At 44.9% G+C, this 22,775-nt stretch overlaps 1 protein-coding gene across 4 annotated transcripts in view; it reads right to left on the bottom strand.

The window, feature by feature from the left end:
• xpo6 (exportin 6) overlaps positions 1-22,775 on the bottom strand; it is a 164,106-nt gene that overhangs the window by 38,724 nt on the left and 102,607 nt on the right. For all 4 annotated transcript variants that reach the window (XM_073060061.1, XM_073060062.1, XM_073060060.1 and 1 more), the window contains 4 exons: positions 9,991-10,099; positions 7,145-7,237; positions 4,283-4,352; positions 1,368-1,527 (listed from right to left, as the gene is read on the bottom strand). In XM_073060061.1, coding sequence (XP_072916162.1) covers positions 1,368-1,527; positions 4,283-4,352; positions 7,145-7,237; positions 9,991-10,099 — 432 coding nt within the window. The remainder of the gene's footprint in view (positions 1-1,367; positions 1,528-4,282; positions 4,353-7,144; positions 7,238-9,990; positions 10,100-22,775) is intronic.

Genomic DNA, 22,775 nt, shown 5'->3' with positions numbered 1-22,775 from the left:
GCCACGGCTGTGTCAGATTTCCTTTAGAACACTTCTTCCTCTTTGGGATGTATATATCCTGTGCCTTCTGAATTTCTTCCAGAAATTCCAGCCATTGCTGCTCTGCTGTCATCCCTGCCAGTGTTCTTTTCCAATCAATTCCAGCCAGCTCCTCTCTCACGCCTCTGTAGTTCTCTTTACTCCACTGTAATACTGATACATCTGACTTCAGCTTCTCCTTCTCAAATTTCAGGGTGAATTCGATCACATTATGATCACTTTTCCATCAGGGTTCTTTTACCTTAAGCTCTCTAATCAATTCCGGTTCATTGAACAACACCCAATCCAGAACAGCTGATCCTCTAGTGGGCTCCTATTTAATAAATTAAAATTGAAAATGGTGGAAATACTCAGCAAACTGGGCACTGTCTACAGATAGGAAAAAAAATGGTAATATTGAAGTCCAAAAGCTTTAATGACTTTTACAATTTATTGTTCCTTTCTTAATAGATCCTGACTGACCAGCTGAGTATTTGGCAAATATAAACACAAGAGAGTCTGCAGATGCTGAAATCCAGAGCAACACACACAAAATGCTCGAGGAACTGCAGGCAGCATCCATCGAGGGGAATAAATAGTCAACATTTTGGGCTGAGAGCCATTATCAGGGCCTCAGCCTGAAACTTCAGGATGCATCATCAAGGACCCCCACCATCCAGACCATGCTCTCTTCTCACTGCTGCAATCAGGAAGGAGGTATAGGGCTCACGCCATCAGGTTCAGGAACAGTTATCACATGGATAATTTCATTCACGTTAACACTAAGCTGATTCCACAACCTATGGACTCACTTTTAAGAACTCTACATGTTCACAATATTATTTTCCCTTTTTTAAAAAAATGTATTTGGACAATTTGTCTTTTGCATATTGCTTGCTTCTCTGTCACTGTGTTGTTTTTCAATGACTCTATTATGTTTCTTTGTATTTGTGGTGAATGCCTGCTAGAAAATGAATCTCAGGGTTGTATATGGTGACATAAATGTAATTTGTTAATAAAATTACTTTGAACTTTGAAAGTTTATTTCCTTTCATTGCTGCCTGACTTGTTGAGTTCCTCCACAATTTTGTGTGATTTGGTAAACATTTTTTTTGAAAAAAAGATTTTCTGCATCATTTAAAGCAGAATAAATAGTCCAGCCCACAAAGGATCCCACTAATCCAGCAATCAGTGGCATGCTGAATTGACACTGCAGGTCACGGAAACAGGACCAAGAGGTTCAGATACACATTAATACAAAGAGTTCTCCAACCACCCAGCTGTAATCTTGAGGTCAAATGCCTATTTGCTACACAGCTAACAAAGAAGTCAAAAGGAGGAGGTCTTACCTTTCAACTACACTGAGTGCATCATTAAACCTGGCAGCAAAGACGTCGCCAATAAAATACTCAGCCAGGCGACCACTAGTCTGAAGGAGTGAACTCAGATCACGTAACGAGCAATGCAAGCGGCGACAGTCATTCTCCGCTGTAATATTCAGCCTGTGAACTAAAGAACAACATATTTGTGTTGAATGGTCTAAGTACACAGTTATTCATCAGCACAAGCAAAGGCAAACATAGTACCCTTGCAATCATTACAGCTGAGGCTACAATGCCACACTGCACCCCTCCTTAGCCACTTCTGTCAGTATGCACAATGATACCAACTTGTTAATACCGCCAGCAGACTGTAGAAGCCATTCCCAGTTGGAACCAAAGTCCATGTCATCAACTCCTAGTAAGGAGATACTGATCATCTTCCCTTCTCACCATGGTGATCAAGGGCACAAGGTTTAAATAACTGAAAGCACATACCACCAGGCTCAAGAACAGCTTCTATCCTGCTGGTATTAGACTCTTGATTGAACAGTTTAGATCTTAAGGCCCAAAGATATAGGAGCAGAATTAGACCATTTGGCCCATCAAGTCTGCTCCACCATTTATCAAAGCTGATCCAATTTCCCTCTCAGCCCCAATCTCCTGCGTTTTCCCCGTATTCCTTCAATGCCTTGACCAATCAAGAATCTATCAACACCTGGCTTAAATATATATAAAGAATTGGCCTCCACAGCTGCCTGTGGCAAAAATTCACTACTCTCTGGCTGAAGAAGTTCTTCCTCATCTCAGTTCTAACTGGATGTCCCTGTTCTGAGGTAGTGTCTGCTAGTCTAAGGCTCCCTCACCATAGGAAACATCCTCTCCACATCCAATCTATATTGAGGCCATTCAACATTCGACAGGTTTCAATGAGATCCCACATCCCCACCATTCTTCTGAATTACAATGAGTACAGGCCCAGAGCCATCAAACACTCCTCATATGTGAGCTTTTCAATCCCAGAATCTATTTTTGTGACACACACAAATGCTGGAGGAAGTCAGCAAGTTTCTGGCCAGTATTTTTCCCAAAATCTGAATTTCCATATCATGGAAGTTCAATCCTGGAATCATTTTTGTGAATCTCATTTGAGCTCTCTCCAATGTCAGCACATCCTTTCTTAGGTAGGGGGTCCAAATCTGCTCAAAATACTCCAACTGAGGTCTCTGCATTGCCTTATAAAGCCTCAACATTAAATCCTTTTTGTATGAAAAGATGGATTCTTGGCCTCACAACATACCTCGTTATGTACCTGCATGTTATCATTTGCCTGCACTAGACTTTTTTTTTGTGTGGATTTTACACCTTATTGTAAAATCCACACAAAATTATTATTGTTTTATACTGCATTATTATTGTTTTACCTTGTTCTACCTGTGTAATGATTTGACCTGTTATAAATACTAAGCAAGACAAGCTTCTCACTATATCTTGTAGATGTGACTATCATAAACCAAGGTATCCAGTGTGACCTTTCAGTTTTTTCCTTCTACTGATGTAGGTAATACATGATGGTCCATGACGAGGCAAACTGGATCAAGAATCAGTGATAGGTGGCAAAGAATGGTGGTCAAAGAGTGTCCAGAAATCTGTAAGCAGTGGTGTACTGCAGGAACCCGGTGCTGTGAACACTGCTTTTGTCGTATATAGAGATCTATACTGTATAAACTACTTGGATGGCTTAGAAGTTTGTTGTCAAAACAAAAATTGGAGTAGCAGTAGATAGCAAAGAAAGCTGTAAAATAGATCAGGTGGGATGCAGATCAGCTGGAAAGTTAGGCTGAGTCGTGATAGACGGAAGTTAAACTAGACTTGAGTGAAGTAATGTCAAATTCTAAGAGGCTAAACACAGTAAATAACAGGGACCTCAGGATTTCTGACATACAGACGTCCAAATTTCCCTTAAAATGGCGACAGGTGGATAGAGAGCATTTGAGATGGACCTGACAGAGACCTCAGGGTTTCTGACGTACAGACTGTGAAGTTCAAGTACAAAGGTTCTTTAAAATGGCGACAGGTGAAGAGGGCAGTGAAGACAGCATTTGATATGGTTGCTTTCTTAGACCAGGGCACTGTGTACAGGAGGTGGGATGTCACACTGGTTAGGCTACACACGCAGTACTGTGTACATCTCTGCTCACCACACTCCAGGAAGCATTAGAAAGAATACAGAAGGAATTTATTATGGTGTTGTGTGGAATGGAGGACTGCAGTTACATAAAGAAAGGTCTGGACAGGCTGGAGTTATTCACACATAGGACGCCGAGGGATGACCTTGTTGAGGTTTATAAAACTATGAGGGGCACAGAAAGAATCTTTTACCTAGGGTGGGGGGGGGGGGGGTGTAAAACAAAAGGGCATACGTTTAAAGTGGAAGGGGAGAGATCTGTAGGAGACCTGAGGGGCAGGTTTTTTTCCCACAGACACTGGTGGGTATATGCACTCAGCTACCAGGGGAATGGTAGAGACAGAGATGATTACAAAATTTGATAAGTTCTACAATAGCAATGAAGAGAAGGATTTGACCTAGAGCAGGCCAATAGGATTAGTGTAAAATGGTGTGGATGAGTTGGGTCATAGGACCCATTTCTGTTCTGTACAACCTCATGATTCACCTTGTATCAATTCCTCCCAATCAACATAACATTTTCTCTGTAAAGTTATCGAGAACTTTTCTCCAAAAGCACTGGCACTTAATCTCCTTTTATATTCACTTGCTCCAATCATGGGAGATTTAGTCTCACTATTTACAAGTCAGTCACTTGCACCATTAATTTGTATCGTGGTTTCAGCACTACAAGGTTACATATATTTGTAAAGACAAATAATTTTGATAACAGCTAGCATCATTAGAGTTGCTTGCTAAGAGCAGACTAACCACTTACCTTGTCCAGAGGTTACAACGAACTGCTGCAACCCTAGATAAACCTCCAGGTTATCCTGTAAGATGGGAAACTAGGGACAGAAAAACAAAAAGTAAACACAACTAAAAGGAACAATTCTAGAAGAATTTATTGAATTATTTGTGAAGTTATTGCAGGGACAGCAGTGGATAACCAGGGACCTTTCTGCTTTCTGAAAGAGTTCAATTCCAGCTAACAGTGATGGAACAGGAAAACTGTCAGATGTAGTCAACAGTGTTTCCAGGCTGAACCAAACCCCAATTAGTCTTAAATTCCAATGGACAAAGACCTGTTATCCAGCTAGTCCCAATACACAGAGATGAAAAATGTCAGCTTTATGTAGTAAGCATGACTTCATTGGAAATCTTCAAAAGTAACATTGCTATTCAAGGAGTGTGTCAGAATGCAGTTTGGGGAACATCTGTGATTAGGAAAGTGCTGGAAACCATCATTGAACACTATAACACTATATCCCATTGCTATAAGACTACTGAACAGTCCCCTAGTATGATAAGATAGACTCTTTACTGTCTACCTTCTTTGTTAACTGTGGCACTGTATTCTGCACAGTTATTGTTTCCCTTGTCCTATTCTCAATGTAATGAAATGATCTGCAAGAACAGCAGTATGCAAGTCAAAGATTTTCACTGTACCTTGGTACATGCGATAGTAATAAACAATTTTATCAGTTTGAGGTTAAATCCAGACATTTAGAAAGACAGAAAGATAATCAGGCAAATCAAACAGGCTTTATGAAAGGGAAATTGTATTTGGTGATTTTGGTGGGGTTCTTTGATGAGGCAGCATAGGTAAAGGGGAACAAGTAGATATTGTACTGTATATCTCTATTCAATAAGGTGTTGCATAAAAAATGATCGTACAAGAACAATACACACAAAACAGGAGTAAACCATCACCCCTTCTTTCAATATGAAAGCCATTCTACCCTGGGACCAATTCCTCCTGTGCTCAAATACCTTTGGTCTCAATTCCCTAACAACCCAAAAAAACTGCAGATGCTGAAAATCCAAAACAAAAATGAGAAAATGCTGGAAACACAAAATGCAGGAGGAACTCAGCAGGTCAGGCAGCAGCTATGGAAATGAATAAACAGTTGATATTTCAGGCCGAGACCCTTCAGCAGGACTGGAAAGGAAGGGGGAAGATGGTAGAATAAAAGGTGGCGGGAGGGGAAAGGGAGGTGGGGCAAGCTGGAAGGTGATAGGTGTAGCCAGGTGGTGGTTGAAGGGGGACTGAAATAAAAAGCAGGTGGAAATAAGAAGACAGGTGGAAAATGCAAAGGTTTGGAGAAGAAAGAAGCTGACAGAAAAGGAGAGTGGACCATGGAGAAAGAAGGAGGGACATCGGGGGAGGTGATAGGCGGGTGAGAAAGAGGTAAGAGGCCAGAGTGGGGATTAGAAGAAAAGGGAAAGGAGAAGGGAAAAAGTACTGGAAGGAAAAATCAAGTTGGTGCCAACAAATTGGAGGCTATTCATACGGAATATGAGTTGTTGCTCCTCCACTCTGAGAGTGGCAGAAGAGAAGGCCATAAACCCACATGTCGGAACGGGAATGGGGATGTGTGGCTGCCGGAAAATACCGCTTTTTGCAGATGGAGCAGAGTTGACCAACAAAGCAGTCCCCAAAAATAAGTCGATTCACACGACGATGCCGGAGGCTGCATTGGAGCACCGTGATACAATAGACGACCCCAACAAATTTGCAGGTGAAGTGTTGCATTGCTTGGAAGCCTAGAATTTCTCAGCAGGTTAGTTTACAGCTGTGGGATGAGAAACAGGGTTGACGTTCTGGGTCTGAGATCCCTCATCGCAAATAAAGAGGAGAAAGTTGTAAAGCTGCAAGAAGAGTGTGGCAGGATGATATCTCCGATAGGGTAAATTCGGGGTGACCACAGGGATCCCTGATGTTATCTCCTTCTACTGTAGATATTCCTAATGATCCAGTGTCTACAACATTCACCCTGATACACCTCCTCAGGATCTAGTATGCTTCAGTAACATCATCCCTCATCCTTCTAAACTCCAAATACAAACATAACCTGCTTAGCCACAGTAAGACAATCTCCTCAGCCGGGAATGAGGTTGGTGAGATTCCTCTGACTGCTGACACAGTGACTAACTCAGGAATCATGGGGTACCATAGAGATCATTCTTGACATCTGAGTATAGAAGAGACCATAAGACAGAAATAGAATTAGACCATTCGGCCCATCAAGTCAGATCTGCACTTCATCGTCCCTCTCAACCCCACTCTCCTGCATTCTTCCCGTAACCTTTGATGCCCTGACTAATCAAGAACCCATCAACCTCCACTTTAAATATATTCAATAACTTGGCCTCCACAACCATCAGTGAATTTCACAGATTCACCACCCTCTGGGTAAAGAAATTCCTCCTAATCTTGGTTCTAAATGGGTGTCCTTCTATTCTGAGGCTGTGCACTCTGGTCCAGTACTCTCCTACTATAGAAAACATGCTCACCACATCAAGGTCTTTTAATATTCAATAGGTTTCAATGAAAACCCTCCCTCATTCTTAAACTCCAGCAATTACAGGTCTAGAGTCAAAAACACTCTTTGTACATTAACCCCTTCATTCCTGGAGAGAGGAGAAGTGGTGTTAAGATGAGGATTTTACTGAATGGCAGAACAAGATCCAAGAAGCAGCCGGATTATCTTTGTGCCTGCTTACTTTGTATGGTGTTGACCCAGATGGAGGTGAGGGGACTGGGATTACTCTGTGCAGGGAGTACAGGTAGTAAACTTGGCAAAATCTGGGTGGCTGCCACCCTGTTTTACTGTAATATCCTGTAAATTCTACTCACGATTGTAGAAAATGCATGGGAAGGAAGAAGCTCCATCACTTTGGCCACCACCTCTAAACTCTGCCGTAGATACCGCTGCCACTCAGTCTGTTGCTGCAGAGAGAAAGGAGCTCACAGTTACAGGGGCACACCTCTATGGGTTCATAAGAGCTCTGTGTATAAACAAGCTACATTAAAAACCTTCTTCCTTAAATGTCACATACTCTCATGAATGCACTCGACTAAACATCTGCTGTATACAGTATATCCAGCTGAAGAATTTTTTAGTCTGTAGGGCGCCACAGTAACATAGCTGTTAGTGCGACACTATTACAGCTCGGAGTGTCAGAGTTCAATTCCCATGCTGTCTGTAAGGAGTTTGTACATTCTCTCCATGTACGTGTAGGTTTCCTCTGGGTGCTTCTGTTTCCTCCCACATTCCATGGTTAGTAGATTAATTGGTCATTGTAAGTTGTCCACAAGACACAGGAGCAGAATTAGGCCATTCAGTCCATTGAGTCTACTCCGCCATACCATCATGGCTAATCCTGGATCCCACTCAACCCCATACTGCCCTGATCAGGAAATGGTCAACTTCCACCTTAAATATACCCAGGGACTTGTCTCCACCGCAGTCTATGGCAGAGCATTCCACAGATTCACTACTCTGACTAAAAAAAATCCTCCATACCTCTGTTTTAAAGGGTCATCCCTCAATTTTGAGGCTGTGCCCTCTAGTTCTGGAAAACCCCACCATAAGAAACATCCTCTCCACATCCACCTTATCTCATCTTTTCAACATTCGGTAGGTTTCAATGAGATCCCACATTCTTCTAAATTCCAGTGGGTACAGGCCCAAAGCTGCCGAATGTTCCTCATACGTTAACCCCTTCATTCCTGTGAACCTCTTCTGGACTCTCTCCAATGACAACACATCCTTTCTGAGATATAGGGGCCCAAAACTGTTGACAATACTCCAAGTGCTGCCTGACTAGTGCCTTATGCTGGATATTAACCTACTGGCACTCCTTTTAGGCTACGTCCACACTAGACCGGATAATTTTGAAAACGCCGGTTTTGCGTAAAAATGACAGGCGTCCACACCAAGCGCTTTTGAAAATACCTCTGTCCACATTAAAACAGGTATTTGGGCAAATCTCCCCCTACCGGGCATGCATAGGACACATCTACAGAAAACAAGTGACATGTTTGGTGTCGAATCTCGCTGTGAAAGTGCACGTTTGCGCAATTACAGACTAGAAAAACTTAAAAGGAAATTGCCAAATGATGGACAGCTGTTGGCTCTGGCGCAGGAGGACATGGAGGCAACCGACCGGGAGTTCACGGACAGTATGACCCAGCTGACGATGAACAGTGAAAAACTGGCAAACTGTTGCATTAATAAAGCACCTTGTTAAATGTATAAAACATGTCTGCATCAGTGTTATCTTGTATTTCCATACAATGTTACGTTAGGCTGCTACACATCTATTGTCAGAGAAGTATTTGCATAAATAGGTAAACCACCTTCATACAAGCAAGGACAGAAAACAGGGCAAAGTGAGGACAGGTGGACCCGTTTTTCAAACGTTTGCTTTATGACAGCTCACTGTTATGAAAAAAGACACCCACTTTATACTTGTGTTTACCCCAAGAAAGACTATCATGACTGTGAAGCCTTGTGCGGGCAGTTGTGAGCGCATGCGTGTACGTGCCGATTTTTTTTCTCCAAATCGATTTCAGCTTGCTGTCTTCCCAGTTTTGATAAGTGAAACTACACCATACATACAATATTTCTACTTTATATAGGCTGTATATTTATCGTATCATTCCTGCTTTTATTATATGTTCGTGTTATTTTAGGTTTTATGTTTTATTTGGTATGATTTGGAAGGTTACTTTTTGGGTCTAGGAACGCTCAAAATTTTTTTGCATATGAATTAATGGTAATTGCTTCTTTGGCTTAACGGTTTCATAGGAACCCTCTACCTTCGGATAGCGGGGGAAGCCTGTATACCTATTTATTCAGTAAGTTATGGGTTAAAGTATTTGGTGAGTACATTTCTAACTCTTCTGGCTTCAGTCTCGATGCCATCTGTTCTGAAATTGTTAGGATGTGTGTGGGGGTTGCGTTCAAGGAAACAATGAAATGCCGCGCTGCCGCCACCATCTGTTCCGGCCGTCATGACAGCGTTTTTAAAAATCTCCAGTTACCCTGTCCACACTACTCTGCCCAATCGACATTTTCAAATTTACACACTCTGGAAGGCGTTTTAGAAAAGCTCCGTTTTCGAGGGAGAAAAACGCCATTTCAGTGTGGACGGAGTGTCAAAACGAGGAGAAAAAGCTTTGGTTACGGATTTATCCAGCCTATTGCGGACGTAGCCTTAGTTTTGATGTTCCAACGTGACTGTGTAGTCACCAATACCAGTAACCAGAAAACTGGCACTCAATCACCACAGAAAGCAATCCTGTTGCTCAAACCTGGCTTGGCAGCTAACTCCAGTGCTGTCCATTTTCATTTGAACTCTCACACCGGAATACCAGCAGTCCTACTGAAAACTCTAATGCACTTGTGTGGATTTGGTTGGGTACGAAGGAAAGAGGGACTTTTTGAGCATCGCAATTAGCTCCAACAAGATGCTAGTTAAGTTATATAAGCATATGATAAAAGCCACCAATACTCAGACTTTGCTCATTCATCCATCCTGCTGTCTGGGGCAGATGAGAAGCTGGATTTTTCTTCACACCAGCCCACCTTCAAGTTTGTATCACAGATATTAAAGATGTAGGTTGATAAAAATAAATTCTGTTCATCTTTGTGAGACTTGCCAATTCAGGATCAATCCGTTCTCTGGCATACTTACATCATCATCCAGGGTCTCGTCATCTAGTTCCTCCAGCTGGGCTTGGTTGTAGCGGAACTGCACGCGATGCAAAACCTCAGTCAACAGCATAACTAACGCACCTTTGTACCTGTGAGAAAAGCAGGAAACGGTGACACTCACAAAGCAAATGAACTTTGGCACTCAATGAATTAGGGCAAGAAACCTGGCTGATGCCCATCACCATAGATATGTTTGCCTTTCATAAGTGCTGCTTCTTTATATTGTAACAGCGACTGACTGCAGTTATAAGACCATAAGACGTAGGAGCAGAATTAGGTCATTCAGCCCATTGAGTATACACAATTCCATCATGGCCGATTAATTATCCCTCTCAACCCTATTATCTTGTTTTCTCCTGCAACCTTTGACACCCTAAGAAAGAACCTATGAACTTCCATTTTAAATATACCCAATAATTTGGCCTCCACAGCTGTCTGCGTGGCAATGAATTCCACATATTCATTACCCTCTGACTAAAGAAATTTTTCCTTATCTCTGTTCTAAAGGGACATGGGGCTCTGGAGTCCAGTAATTGGTTCTTGACACAGAGAAATGCTAAAATCTCACTCCAAGCCATGGATCCACCAGCACTACTGATCACAGAACAGTTCACCTCTAGGCTTATCAACGGGGCTGAACAAAGGACAAGACCATGAGATGTGTTTGATCGTGATGTTCAGAGGTTCAGAAGTAAAGAATGATGCATAAAACAGTGGTCGTTTTGCTAGATGTCACAAGAACAAAGGCCAAACAAAGAGAATAAGGGCTGAGAGCAAAGAAATCATGATCATTTTCTACAAAAACTAGCTTCAACTAAAAAAAACACACAACATGCCAGTGATAACAATTAACCTATAAAATGGCCAGATTTAAACCATAAGACCACAGGGGAACGAGAGGTGATCTTACAGACCTCATAAAATTATGAGAGACACATACAGGGTCAACTCTGCCATGATCCAAGCCTGAATGCCAAAGGAGGAGGGTTGGGCTCAGGGCTAGCAACCTCATCCTGTAAAAACCCAGAGCTACTGAAATGCCTACAGAAGCTGCAAAGATAGAGGAAGGATATTTGTCTGGATGACATATGAAATCGTGTGGGGAAAGCAGAAGCCAGAGGGCCTCTGGCAAGCCTAAGCCCCAGAGAGAGTGATGGGCTTAAAGAGAAGAGTGGTCAACATGCACAGTCTTTTAACCAGGGTAAAAAAACAAGAACTAGAGGGCATAGGTTTAAGATGAGAGGAGATGGATTGAATAGGAACCTGAGGGGCAACTTTTCCACACCCAGAGGGTGATGAGTATATTGAACAAGCTGCCAGAGGAAGTGGTTGAAGCAGGTACATTAATAACATTTAGAAGGTTCTTAGACTGGTACATAGATAGGAATGGTTTAGAGGGAAGTGGGCCAAACTTAGGTGAGAATCATGGTTGGCACAGACCAGCTGGGCCAAAGGGCCCACTTCCAAGCTGTGTGACTCTAATGGTTTCCACATGAAGAATTTATGTTACTTACAGTGATCGGTAATGTTGAAGGTGTGAGCTTGGTGTGACTTCAAGCTCATTCAAAAGAGCCCTCAACCACACATTCACTCTGAACCTATTTTAATCCGATTCATTTTTCACCAACTCCTACCACTCACCAATACACTAAACACAACTTGCTGCAGCCAATTAAGCAACTAACATACCTTTGTGACGTGGGAGGACACCAGAGAACCCAGGGGAGATTCACACAGTCACAGGGAAGATGTGTAAACTTCACACAGAAAGCAGCGGTGGAGGTCAGGATTGAACTTAGTATCAAGTTCAAGTTTATTGTCACTGAACTGTACATATGTGTATATATAACAAACAAAATAACATTCCCCCAGACCACAGTGCACCCATAGCACATGAAATAAAATTACCACAAGTTAATAAAATATAATTTAAAATGCATGCAGTATGCAGCAGAGGTAAATAGTACAGTAAACTTCTCACTGTCCGAGTGATGAGACCTTAGAGGTGGCAGGGTGTTCATTAGTCTCTGGCAGTCCTGGTCCTGATGTTCCTGTACCTGCTTCCTGACAGTAATGGTCAAAGAAATCGTGGGATGGGTGGTAGGGACCCTCATTAACACTTCAGGCCCTTCGTATACAACTCTCCCGTGAGTGTCACAAATAAGGGGGAGAGCGATCATCTGCAGGGTCTTGCTCTGATGCCTTGCAGTTTCTACACCACACAAAGATGTAGTCAGACATGATGGTGTTTCTGTAGAAAGGTTTCAGAATGGGGACAGGCACTAAGACAGCGGCACTAACATCAGTACCACTGTGCTACTCAAAGCTTCAGTTCCTTTTGTCAGTGTAACCTCAACTACTTCAACAAGATGGCAGCCATGTACCACAAAAACAAATTCCGGAACAAAATAGTTTCACAGAAGTTTAAATAGATGAAATCAAACAATGATCCAGATCACTGAGGGTTAACAAACATCCAATTCAAGTTTCTCCAGAGAGGTCTGACTAGCAGATACAACCTGCTTGCAGAATTACACAGAAAAGAAAAAACTTTGGATTAGTGGAATGCATTTGCAGGAGGAAGAAGTGGTTGCAAGCTGTCTCTTACTCAGAACTTGCATGCCAAAGCAGAACTTTAAATTCACTACCGTGACCAACACGGCACAGCATGCAAATCACAAGAGATTCCACAAATGCTGGAGATCTTCAGCAACACACACAAAATGCTGGAGGAGCTCAGCAGGTCAGGCAGCATCTAGAGAGGATTAAACAGTTGATGCTTCTGGCTGAGATTTGACAAAGGGTCTTGGCCAGATTCATCAACTGTTTATTCCAAACAATTTTCAGTTTCATATAAATGAGAACTACTCATTTTGCAGAGAAGTCACACTGTGGTCTTTTGCAGAAACTATTTGTTGTATGCGTCTGTCCGGAAATGCATGTAATTTTGGCTTTAAAAACTTTGCTTTTTATAGTGTGGTATCACTTCAGAAAGAAGTGGTTGTATAATAGTGTCACAGCCACTGTATAAACATTAGCAAGTTTGTACCTAAAGTCTACATCGCCAAGATTTGCATCAACTATTCTCCATGTCCATCTTGGGGAACAGGGTCATAGCCGTAAAACAAGTAGTACATACTACAGACACCACTATGCAACAAGTTCAGAGACTCCCACAGCTATTTCCTCCTCCTTCTACCTTGTTTCCTACAAGGATGCATTGCATTCCCCATTTCCTTTGTCATATCTCTTCTGATGAAGGGTGGCTGGAAAATACCTTCCTTTTCCTTTAACTGTGGTTTCCCTCCACAACAAACAACAGTGTCTCCCCTATCAGCTCCTTCCATAAAGGAAATGGGTATGGGCCTTCTTCAGCTCTCCACCATAACCACGCTCGATGGATCACATTAGTTCTACATCGCCACCTTCTGGCCACTTTCAGCAAGTTCCACCAGGAGACTCTTTCCTGTACTCCCAAGGGAGTGTTCCCTCCAGAACCTCCTGGTTCACTCTCCCAGCTCCACCTATCATTCCCCTTTTCATTGTAATTTCTCGTGCAACCTCATTCATGCCCTTTAACACTTCCCATCCCACCATCCACCCATCAGGTCAAGCAGTAACTCATAATGCTTCTCACCCAGTACAGTCAGCACAGCTCTCTCCAAGCTCACTTCAGAGAAACCAAATACAGATAGACTGCTCTGTACAACACCATTCAGTACACAAAGGCAACTACGAGGTTCCACTCACCTGCCATTTTAATGATCCTTCCAACTCCTCAACCCCAGTCTTTGGTCTTCTACACTGCTCCAAGGAAGCCAAAATAAGCTCATGGAATAGCACCATCTTCCATACAGAAACACTACAGCTTTCCAAATTCAATATTGAACATTAATTTTTCAGATGCCTAGCCTCTTTAGTTTGTGTCAGAATATGGTCAGAAGCCCCCCCGACCATGAGCTACTGCCAAGTTCTACCTCACAATTCTAGGGAAACTGTTTATTTCACAAAATTCTCCGAAAGTCCTCATTCATCTGTTAACCAAGCAGCTCCAACAGCTGTGTGTAACCTAGACAATCGGGACTCCCACTTTTCAGATATTTTCTTCATTAGCACCATAAGACATAGCAGGATATTAGGCCATTAGGCCCATCAAGTCCACTCTACCATTTCATCATGATTGATTATTTTTTTCTCTCAACCCCATGCCCTTGCCTTTTTCCTGTAACTTTTGATGCCCTTACTGATCAGGAAACTATTAACCTCCGCTTTAAGTATACTTAACCACTCTCCACAGTCTACAACTGAAAAGATTCCATATCGTTGAAGGATCAGGATTGTGCCTGGGTGTATTCAGTAAAGCAAAGAAAAATTTCAGAGCACTCAGCTTCTAAACAGAGTCCATTTGTTCACAATGTCCTAGTTAGGGAATTGAAGCTCAAGGGAAAACAGGTATTTGGTACCGACGGATAGTGAGGCGTGGTGAAGATAACCCAGGTACCTAATTTCCAGGTTTCCAGATACGAACTCACTAAAGCTCAGTCAAGAGTCTGTAGGCCTTTTAATTTGAAAAGATACAGCAGCAAAGAAGTTAGACTAGAACAGCACACTCCTGTGAATTTAAATGGACCAGAATGGTATCATTACTCTAATGGTCAAGCAGAAACTAGTCTGCAATGATTTTAGGAATGTCGCAGCACACCAAGATGCTTCTGTTCAAATCCCTGTCTTGGTTTTCTTTAAAAGTGTGTGAAAGTTTCCTTCACATTAAATCACTGCTTTCTTGAACAAATAGAAAACTACTTCCCTGAAGACAACTGTCACCTGTCACAGATAAGGAAAATACTTCTGTGTGATAGGAAGAATCTGTTCTGTTTATTGATCATATGATCTTACAGTTCACATTAACTGGAACATTTGCTCTTGACATTCATCTAACAGAGTTGGGAAGACTTTTGACACCAGGCTAGAATGGATGCCTGTCCTCAATTAAACTGTGAACCCATTGCAAATTCAAAGTCCCGCCTCACCCATCCCAGATCTTTTCTTTTTTCCACTCCCCCCCACCGCAATTTACCACCAGGTTCAAGGACAGGTTTGATCCTGCTGTCGAAAGACCCCTAATACAGTAAACTGAACTCTGCCTGCACTTCACTCTCTCTGTAACTTAACACTTCGTGCTACCTCAGTGCACCTACATGAAATAATTTGTAAGAATGGCATGTAGGACAAGTTTTTCACCATGACGATAATAAACCCATTAAATTCACCTGCATACAAACCTACAGACTCCCACAGCTACCTAGACTATTCCTGTCTCCTGCATCACCCCGCCCTCAAATTCACCTGGTCTATTTCTGACACCTCCCTCCCCTTTCTAGGTCTTTCTGTTTCTATCTCTGGAGACAATGTCCAGAGACAGAATGTCTACTATGTAGAATGTCTACTACAAACCTAAAGACTCCCACAGCTACCTAGACTATTCCTCCTCCCACCCTGTCTCCTGCAAAAAATGCTATCCCTTTCTCTCAATTCCTCTGCCTCATCTGCTCTCAGGATGAGGCCTTTCATTCTAGGACAAAGGAGATGTCTTCCTTTTTTAAAGGGGCTTCCCTTCGTCCACTATCAACTCTGCCCTCCATCGCGTCTCCCATATTTCACGCACCTCTGCCCTCACCCCATCCCCCCGCCAGCCCACCAGGGATAGAGTTCCCCTGGTCCTCACCTATCACCCTAACAGCCTACAGATCTAACGTATAGTCCTCCATAACTTCTGCCACCTCCTACGGGATCCCACCACCAGACACATCTTCCCCTCCACCCTACTCTCGGCTTTCCACAGGGATCGCTCCCTATGCGACTCCCTTGTCCATTCATCCCCCCCATCCCTCCCCACTAACCTCCCTCCAGGCACTTATCCATGCAAACGGAAGAAGTGCTACACCTGCCCCCACACTTCTTCCCTCACCACCATCCTAGGCCCCAGACAGTCCTTTCAGGTGAGGCACCACTTCACCTGCGAGTCAACTGGGGTGATATACTGTATGCAGTGCTCCCGATGTGGCCATTTATACATTGGGGAGACCCGCCGCAGACTGGGAGACCGTTTCGTCGAACACCGGCGCTCAGTCCTCCAGCAGTGGCGGGATCTCCGTGGCCACACACTTCAATTCCACAGACCACTCCCACTCCAACATGTCTGTCCATGGCCTCCTCTACCGTCAAGATGAGGCCACATGCAGGTCGATGGAGCAATACCTTATCTCCCTCCTAGGTAGCCTCCTACCTGCCGGCATGAACATTCAACTCACAGACCTCCTGTTGTGATGGCTAGTGGGCCATGTGTTTAACTGGTCTACGGCCTGCTGAAGGACACAGCCACCCCTGCAGCGTGTGAGAGGGTGTCAGAGTGTGAATTTTTTCCTTGAGCAGGCCGTTCATTTTTTCAATTAAGCCCGATGCCTGGGGGTGGTGGGGTATATGGAACAGCCACGAGATCCCCGCCTCAGCCGCCCAGGTCTGGGCTTTGGTCCCAGCAAAGTGTGAGCCCTGATCGGATTGTACCTCCCATGGGACCCCATAGAGAGAGGAGAGGTGCTGTAATCCTCTGATGGTGCCGTTCTGGTTGGCCCTCTCACAGGGCACCGCCACCAGGACACCCGAGTATGTGTCCACCATCGTGAGGACATACTGCTTCTTATTCTGTCGCGGGAGCGGTCCAATATAGTCAATTTGCCATACCTGACCCGCCACCGTGCTGCGACGAATGTGGCCCGGTGACCCTATCGGCCAGTCCCATGGCTTGACTTGCTGGCAGATGGGGCAGTTATCTACAGAGATTTTACATTGATCGAGTGTCAAGGCGACACCGAATTGTTCAGCCCAGCGCCGCGTGCCATTCTAAAGGGATTCTAAAGGGATTGGACAGGCTAGATGCAGGAAGATTGTTTCCGATGTTGGGGAAGTCCAGAACGAGGGGTCACAGTTTAAGAATAAAGGGGAAGCCTTTTAGGACCGAGATGAGGAAAAACTTCTTCACACAGTGAGTGGTGAATCTGTGGAATTCTCTGCCACAGGAAACAGTTGAGGCCGGTTCATTGGCTATATTTAAGAGGAAGTTAGATATAGCCCTTGTGGCTAAAGGGATCAGGGGGTATGGAGAGAAAGCAGGTACAGGGTTCTGAGTTGGATGATCAGCCATGATCATACTGAATGGCGGTGCAGGCTACTCCTGCACCTATTTTCTATGTTTCTGTTTGGTGTTCTGTGGCGAGGAGCACCAGGTAGCAGGCTAGTAGCTGGCGCTCAAAGGGGCTGTAGTGCACTGCCGCTTCAGGTAGGGACTTAGTCCAGAAACCGAGGGGGACTCTACGCCCTGGGGTCTTCTGCCAGAGGCTCCACTCGGCGACCGTCTCGCTCGCTGAGACCTGTAACTCAAAAGGCAGACCTGCCTGGCGGGAAGAAAGTGGCATGGCTTGTTCCACCGCTAGTTTCGCCGTATCAAAGGCAGCCTGTTCCGCTGGCCCCCAAAGAAATGTGGATTTTTTTCTGGAGATCCTATAGAGTGGCCGGAGAAGCATGGTCAAGTGGGGTACATGCTACCGCCAATAGCCCAGGAGCCCCACGAATCTCTATGTCAGTTTTATTTGCGGGGACGGCAAAATTAAAAATTTTATTTTTAGCGGCATCGGGTATGCTCCGAGGAAAATGACACCCTGGCTGGGGCCCTGTATCTTTTCCATATTAATGGCCCAGCCCCGTCCCCTGAGGGATTCGATTAGCATGTGAAGGGCCTTTGACACAATGGTCTCAGAAGGACCTTGGAGAAGAATATCGTCTATATAATGTGCAATCAAAATCTCCGGCGGGAATTGGATGTTGTGTAAATTGCGGGAGACAAGGCCATGGCAGATAGTGGGGCTGTGAATGTAGCCTTGGGGCAGGCAATTAAATGTGTATTGTCTGCTATCCCAAGTAAAGGCAAACTGGTCTTGGCTATCTGAGTGCAGCGGAATCGAGAAAAATGCATTCGCTAAATCGACAACAGCATACCAGGGTTTATGGGGACGACCTGCGATGTCTTCAATAAGGGTGACAATGTCACATACAGCGGCAGCGGGGGGGGAGAATAACAATTGGCTCCCACTTACCGCCTCGACAACAATAGTGGCTCGCGCGATGCCGAAAGTGAACATGCCCGTTTGTTTCAAGTGATTGTCTCTTTAAAACATTGATCCCGAGGATACATTCCGGGGAGGAGGCAATAAGGACTTGTACACGTCTGGGGGAATGGTTGCCTATGGCTAGGCGAAGGGTGACCTCTCTAGCGGGTAAAAGGGAGCACCCCCAATCCCTCTATCTGCATGTCCATACCCCTCCATAAGGCAGGATTGCCTGGGATAATTGTGTGCTGGGCACCTGTGTCGACAAGCACCATCCACCTCTGTGTGTATCCCTTTCCCAAATGTACTGTGATGGGTATATGGCCTCAGGTCCCCCGGGCAGGAAAGGGTGGGAGAGCAAATGCGCCGGGGGCCCTGGCCTTCATCCTATGGGAGGGGGGGAAGAGCGCTGCCACGCCGGGGGTGAGGCACTTTGCTGGTGGAGGTGGGACATTTCCTGCCTGACGAGCTGTCTGAGTTCTGCTTTGAGGGCCTTCAGACAGTTTCAGGTAAGGGAGGCACGGAGGGTGGCTCGGTGTGGGCATGGTCTGGCCTGGCGGTCTTTTTGTAACTGGTCTTCCCCCTGCAATGCTCCTTCCACAGGGCATATAGGTTGGGGGTGGGGATGCCATCTATATAGTTACGATCTACCCCTGCACGCAGCAGGTCCGTGTATATCTGAGAGGGATAGTGTCTAGGGCCCTTGTCTCGGTCTTGCGGACCTGCGTAGGTGCCCCCCTCTGCATATATTCTAATCCCTCCAGGAGGGTGATGGCATCCCGTACGGTCCTACCGCTGGCTGGTACCATGAGGGGCAGGATTACAGACTTCAGATCGGGGCACGTGGTAGTGACTAAGTATCCCGCTAGGGCACCGGTCACTCGTGTGTTTTCAAGGAAGTTACGGTCGCAGGTACCTTGGTAGATGCCGTTGACCAGTGCCCATTCCCTGATAACCCGGGTGCCCTCACTGACCGTACCCCATTGCGGACGCCCGTGTAGATCCCACTCCAGAAGTGTGGGATAGCGAGCTCGTACCGTGGACACCACCCGATCCCACAGGGTTGTGCCGTCGCGGATTTCTGCTTGTGGCGCCCGCAGCACATTGTTTATGCTCTGCTGGTCAGAGAGGCTTCCCAGGGCGCTTGCCTCCTGATGGGAGAGGCTGAGGTTGGGGCCCCCTCGTCCCACAGCCGGAGCAGCCAGGCCGCGAGGTGCTCGCCTGGTCGTTGGCGGTACCGATCCGCCAGTTGGGTCAGCTCCTTGGGGGAGAAGTCCCAGGTCTCCGTGGTCTCGGAGTGACTGGGGAAGGTCCGAGCGTCTCCCCCTCGTTCCCTTCCTCCCTCCGGTGAACCTGGGACTGCATGGTGACGGGTCGGGCATGTTGGAGCTCGGGTGAGAAGGGGGGAAGGGTGGTTGTGGGACCTTGGCTCCTCGGGCACCTCCTCGTCGTCACTATCCAGCCAGATGTCCCCATCCCCCAGCCATGCGTCCAGCTTGTCGCCACACTGGACTACGGCTCGAATCTTTAATGGGTCTGGCTGCCAGCCAGACCGACGGGCTGCCCTGGCCTGCTGAAGTTTTATGAGGCGACAGGCAAGTTCAGTTCCCCTAACTTCAAGGTCATTGGCTCGGGCCTGGGCAGCCTGTGCTGCTTCCTTCAGCGTGCAACAACGCTGACTGAGGTCTTCAATTTCCCTGTCCTTCTGACCACACAAGTGCTGCAGGTGATCAGTAATTCTAACCTGGCGTCTCAGCAGGGACGCAAACAACCAGAAGGCACCCCTTTGACTCCCCTTGGCTTTGGGGAACCCTGATTCCTTCAGGAGGGAGACCACATGATGGCCCAGCTTCTCTCCACGGGGCTCTAACTGTTCAGACCAGTCCACTGGTTTTCCGTGGTCTGCCAGCATGCTGTCCAGACTCTCAAATCCCTCCCTTTCATCAGCCCCCCTGGGGATCTTATCCTGGGTGCCTGCACTGGCTTTCTTCCCCTTATTCCAGAACATTATCCCCTGTGCTTGTGTCCAGCCAAAACCTATGAGACCCTGCTCGCAGCGCCAGATGTTGTGATGGAAAATAACTGGTTCTTTGAGTCTCAACAGCAGAGGCCTGGCCCCACACAGTTTTAATAATAAGGAATTTATTTACAAGGGGAAGTCGGGTCAACACGAGCAACTACAATACACAGGAAGTGGTGTGGGGACAGGGTACGGTTACACAAACAAAGAACAAGGGAAAAGCACTACAACAGCTATCCCCCTTGACCTTGGATAGCTGCGGCTCCCTTACCAGGACAAACGATAGACCTTCCCAAACATAAATCAATGCACTTACCTTCAATGAGGTGGTCTGTAAGACAGAGCGAGCCAGGCACATGTCTCACCTTTTATAGCATGGGGCTGGGCGCGATAATCCAATTAAGGTGACCAATAATTTAGGTGTGCATTGATTAGTTGGGAGGGACCAAATGTTGATTGGCATGTGGTGTGTCCTCTGACCAGCCAGGTGGCAGTGCGTCTATCACGTGGCTGGTATCTCTGGATACACCTCCGTTGATACCCCTGCCCCCCCACCCCATCCCTACCTATAATTTTAGTCTGGTTCTCCTTCTCTCTCTTTTCCCCCCTCACTATAATCTCCCCCCAGCCCTACCTTTCTTTCTCTTTTATTTCCCATAATTCTCCACCTTCCCCCAGCCCATTTCCTTCCAGCCTATCACTTCCCAGCTCTCTACTTCATCCCTCCCCCTACTTCTTATCCCCCCTCGACCATCCCATGTTACTTCACTCCTGATGAAGGGTTTCGGCCCGAAACGGCGTCACTACCTCCTCCCATAGATGCTGTCTGGCCTGCTGAGTTCTGCCAGCATTTTGTGTTTTTATAAATTCACCATTTTATTCCACATTACCTTTCATTTCCATCTCTAGCACTGGCCAGCAATAAGCTTCCAACGCCAGCTACTTACTTTAGTCCAGAAGGCACCTGGCTCAGTTTAGGAAGACAGAGTGCAGCAAAGAGTAACAAGGCGGACATCAGTAAGCAAGCAGGCAGACTAGTGCTGTACCTTAGAGAATGGTGTTCAGACCCCAGCTATTCACCATATGGTTTGTAGAGTTCAAATGTCATGACTGAAGTATGCTGATGAGCCAAAGGAAGCGTGATTCTGGTGCCTGCCCTTGAAATTAATCTGTGATACCATTGCAAATTCAAAGATCTCACCCACCCTGGATATTCTCTCATTTCCCCCCACCTCCCAGGGATTCTCACGAGTCTGGATCTGGTTTAATATCACTGGCATATATCGTGAAATTTGTTATTTTGTGGCAGCAGCACATTGCAATACACAATAAAATGTAATAATAAAAACCCTATAAATTACAATAAAACTAGATACATATTTTGTGTATATATATATATACACACACCCACAGGTACATACACAGACACACATATTGAAACACTCGCACAGTAGGCTCATAATGAGTTAGCCATTACTGTGAACACGAACTAACAGCAACAGAACTCTACAATGCATGGAAATAACGATGAAAGGTCATTACCAGTAAATAAACACATTTAGAATCAATATGAATTGTATAAGTTTGAATTTTCTTCTAAGGGAAAATAAGACAATTATCTGCATGAATACTGACAGACACCCATGCAAATGTATTGTTCACCCAGAAACATTTAGGACAGATTTAACTCACATCAGTATAAACTTAAGGTTGAAATTGTATTGACAAAATATTCTGAGCTATAACAAATAAAATAAGGGCCCATCACACACATTCACACCCGCGTAATACATCCAGTATGCTTCAGTTCGCTTATTCGGGTACTGAAATAGCTTTGCACTGAAGAACTAGTTCTAGTACAAAAAACATCCATGCAATGCCCAAGAAAAAAGGCGTCAAACTTCCCCAATGTTGTGTGCTAACTGAAAGCTCTCCATACATTCTCCGTGATACCACAGTCTGTATGAGGGCTTTCTAACATCTATATCTGTCCTTCCAAATGCTTCTCTGAGCATTTCACCCTGTCCTTCTGCCATGTACATTGTCCTTTTCTCTCCTGAGTCTTTCTTCTTCTTTCCTGAAAACTTCTCGATCCCAATAGCTACCTGCTCTTTTCCCAGGCATTTTATTGGCCAAATGTTAACAAGACCAATCCTATTGGCTACTTCAACAATCTAACTTATGAATTAAAATAAAAATTTAGTTAAATGGCAAAAACGAAATACTGGATTGCAAAATGTAATTAAAGGAACACTTTCTTTTCTATCAATTGCATTTTGAGGAGATCTGGAGAAAATAAAATGCCCAACAGCATAACTCTAATAAATTAACACAGGGGCTTAAACCAGGGTATCAAATATATTAAAAAAATAAGTAAACAGAGAGAGAGAAAAAAAATGTGAAGTAATGTTTATGAGTTCATTGCCCATTCAGAAATCTCATGGCGGAGAAGAAGCTGTTCCTAAAACCTTGTGTATGTGCCTTCAGGCCTCAGTTTGACAAGATATAAACTACATTCCACCAATTCCAACAAATGGAGTTCCACTGAGTATGTTTGATGGATTGTTCCAATATTTATTGGCT

Source organism: Hemitrygon akajei, chromosome 11 (genome assembly GCF_048418815.1).
Source record: "Hemitrygon akajei chromosome 11, sHemAka1.3, whole genome shotgun sequence".
NCBI classification, from domain to species: Eukaryota; Metazoa; Chordata; class Chondrichthyes; order Myliobatiformes; family Dasyatidae; genus Hemitrygon; species Hemitrygon akajei.
This window is presented reverse-complemented; position numbering and strand designations above follow the sequence as displayed.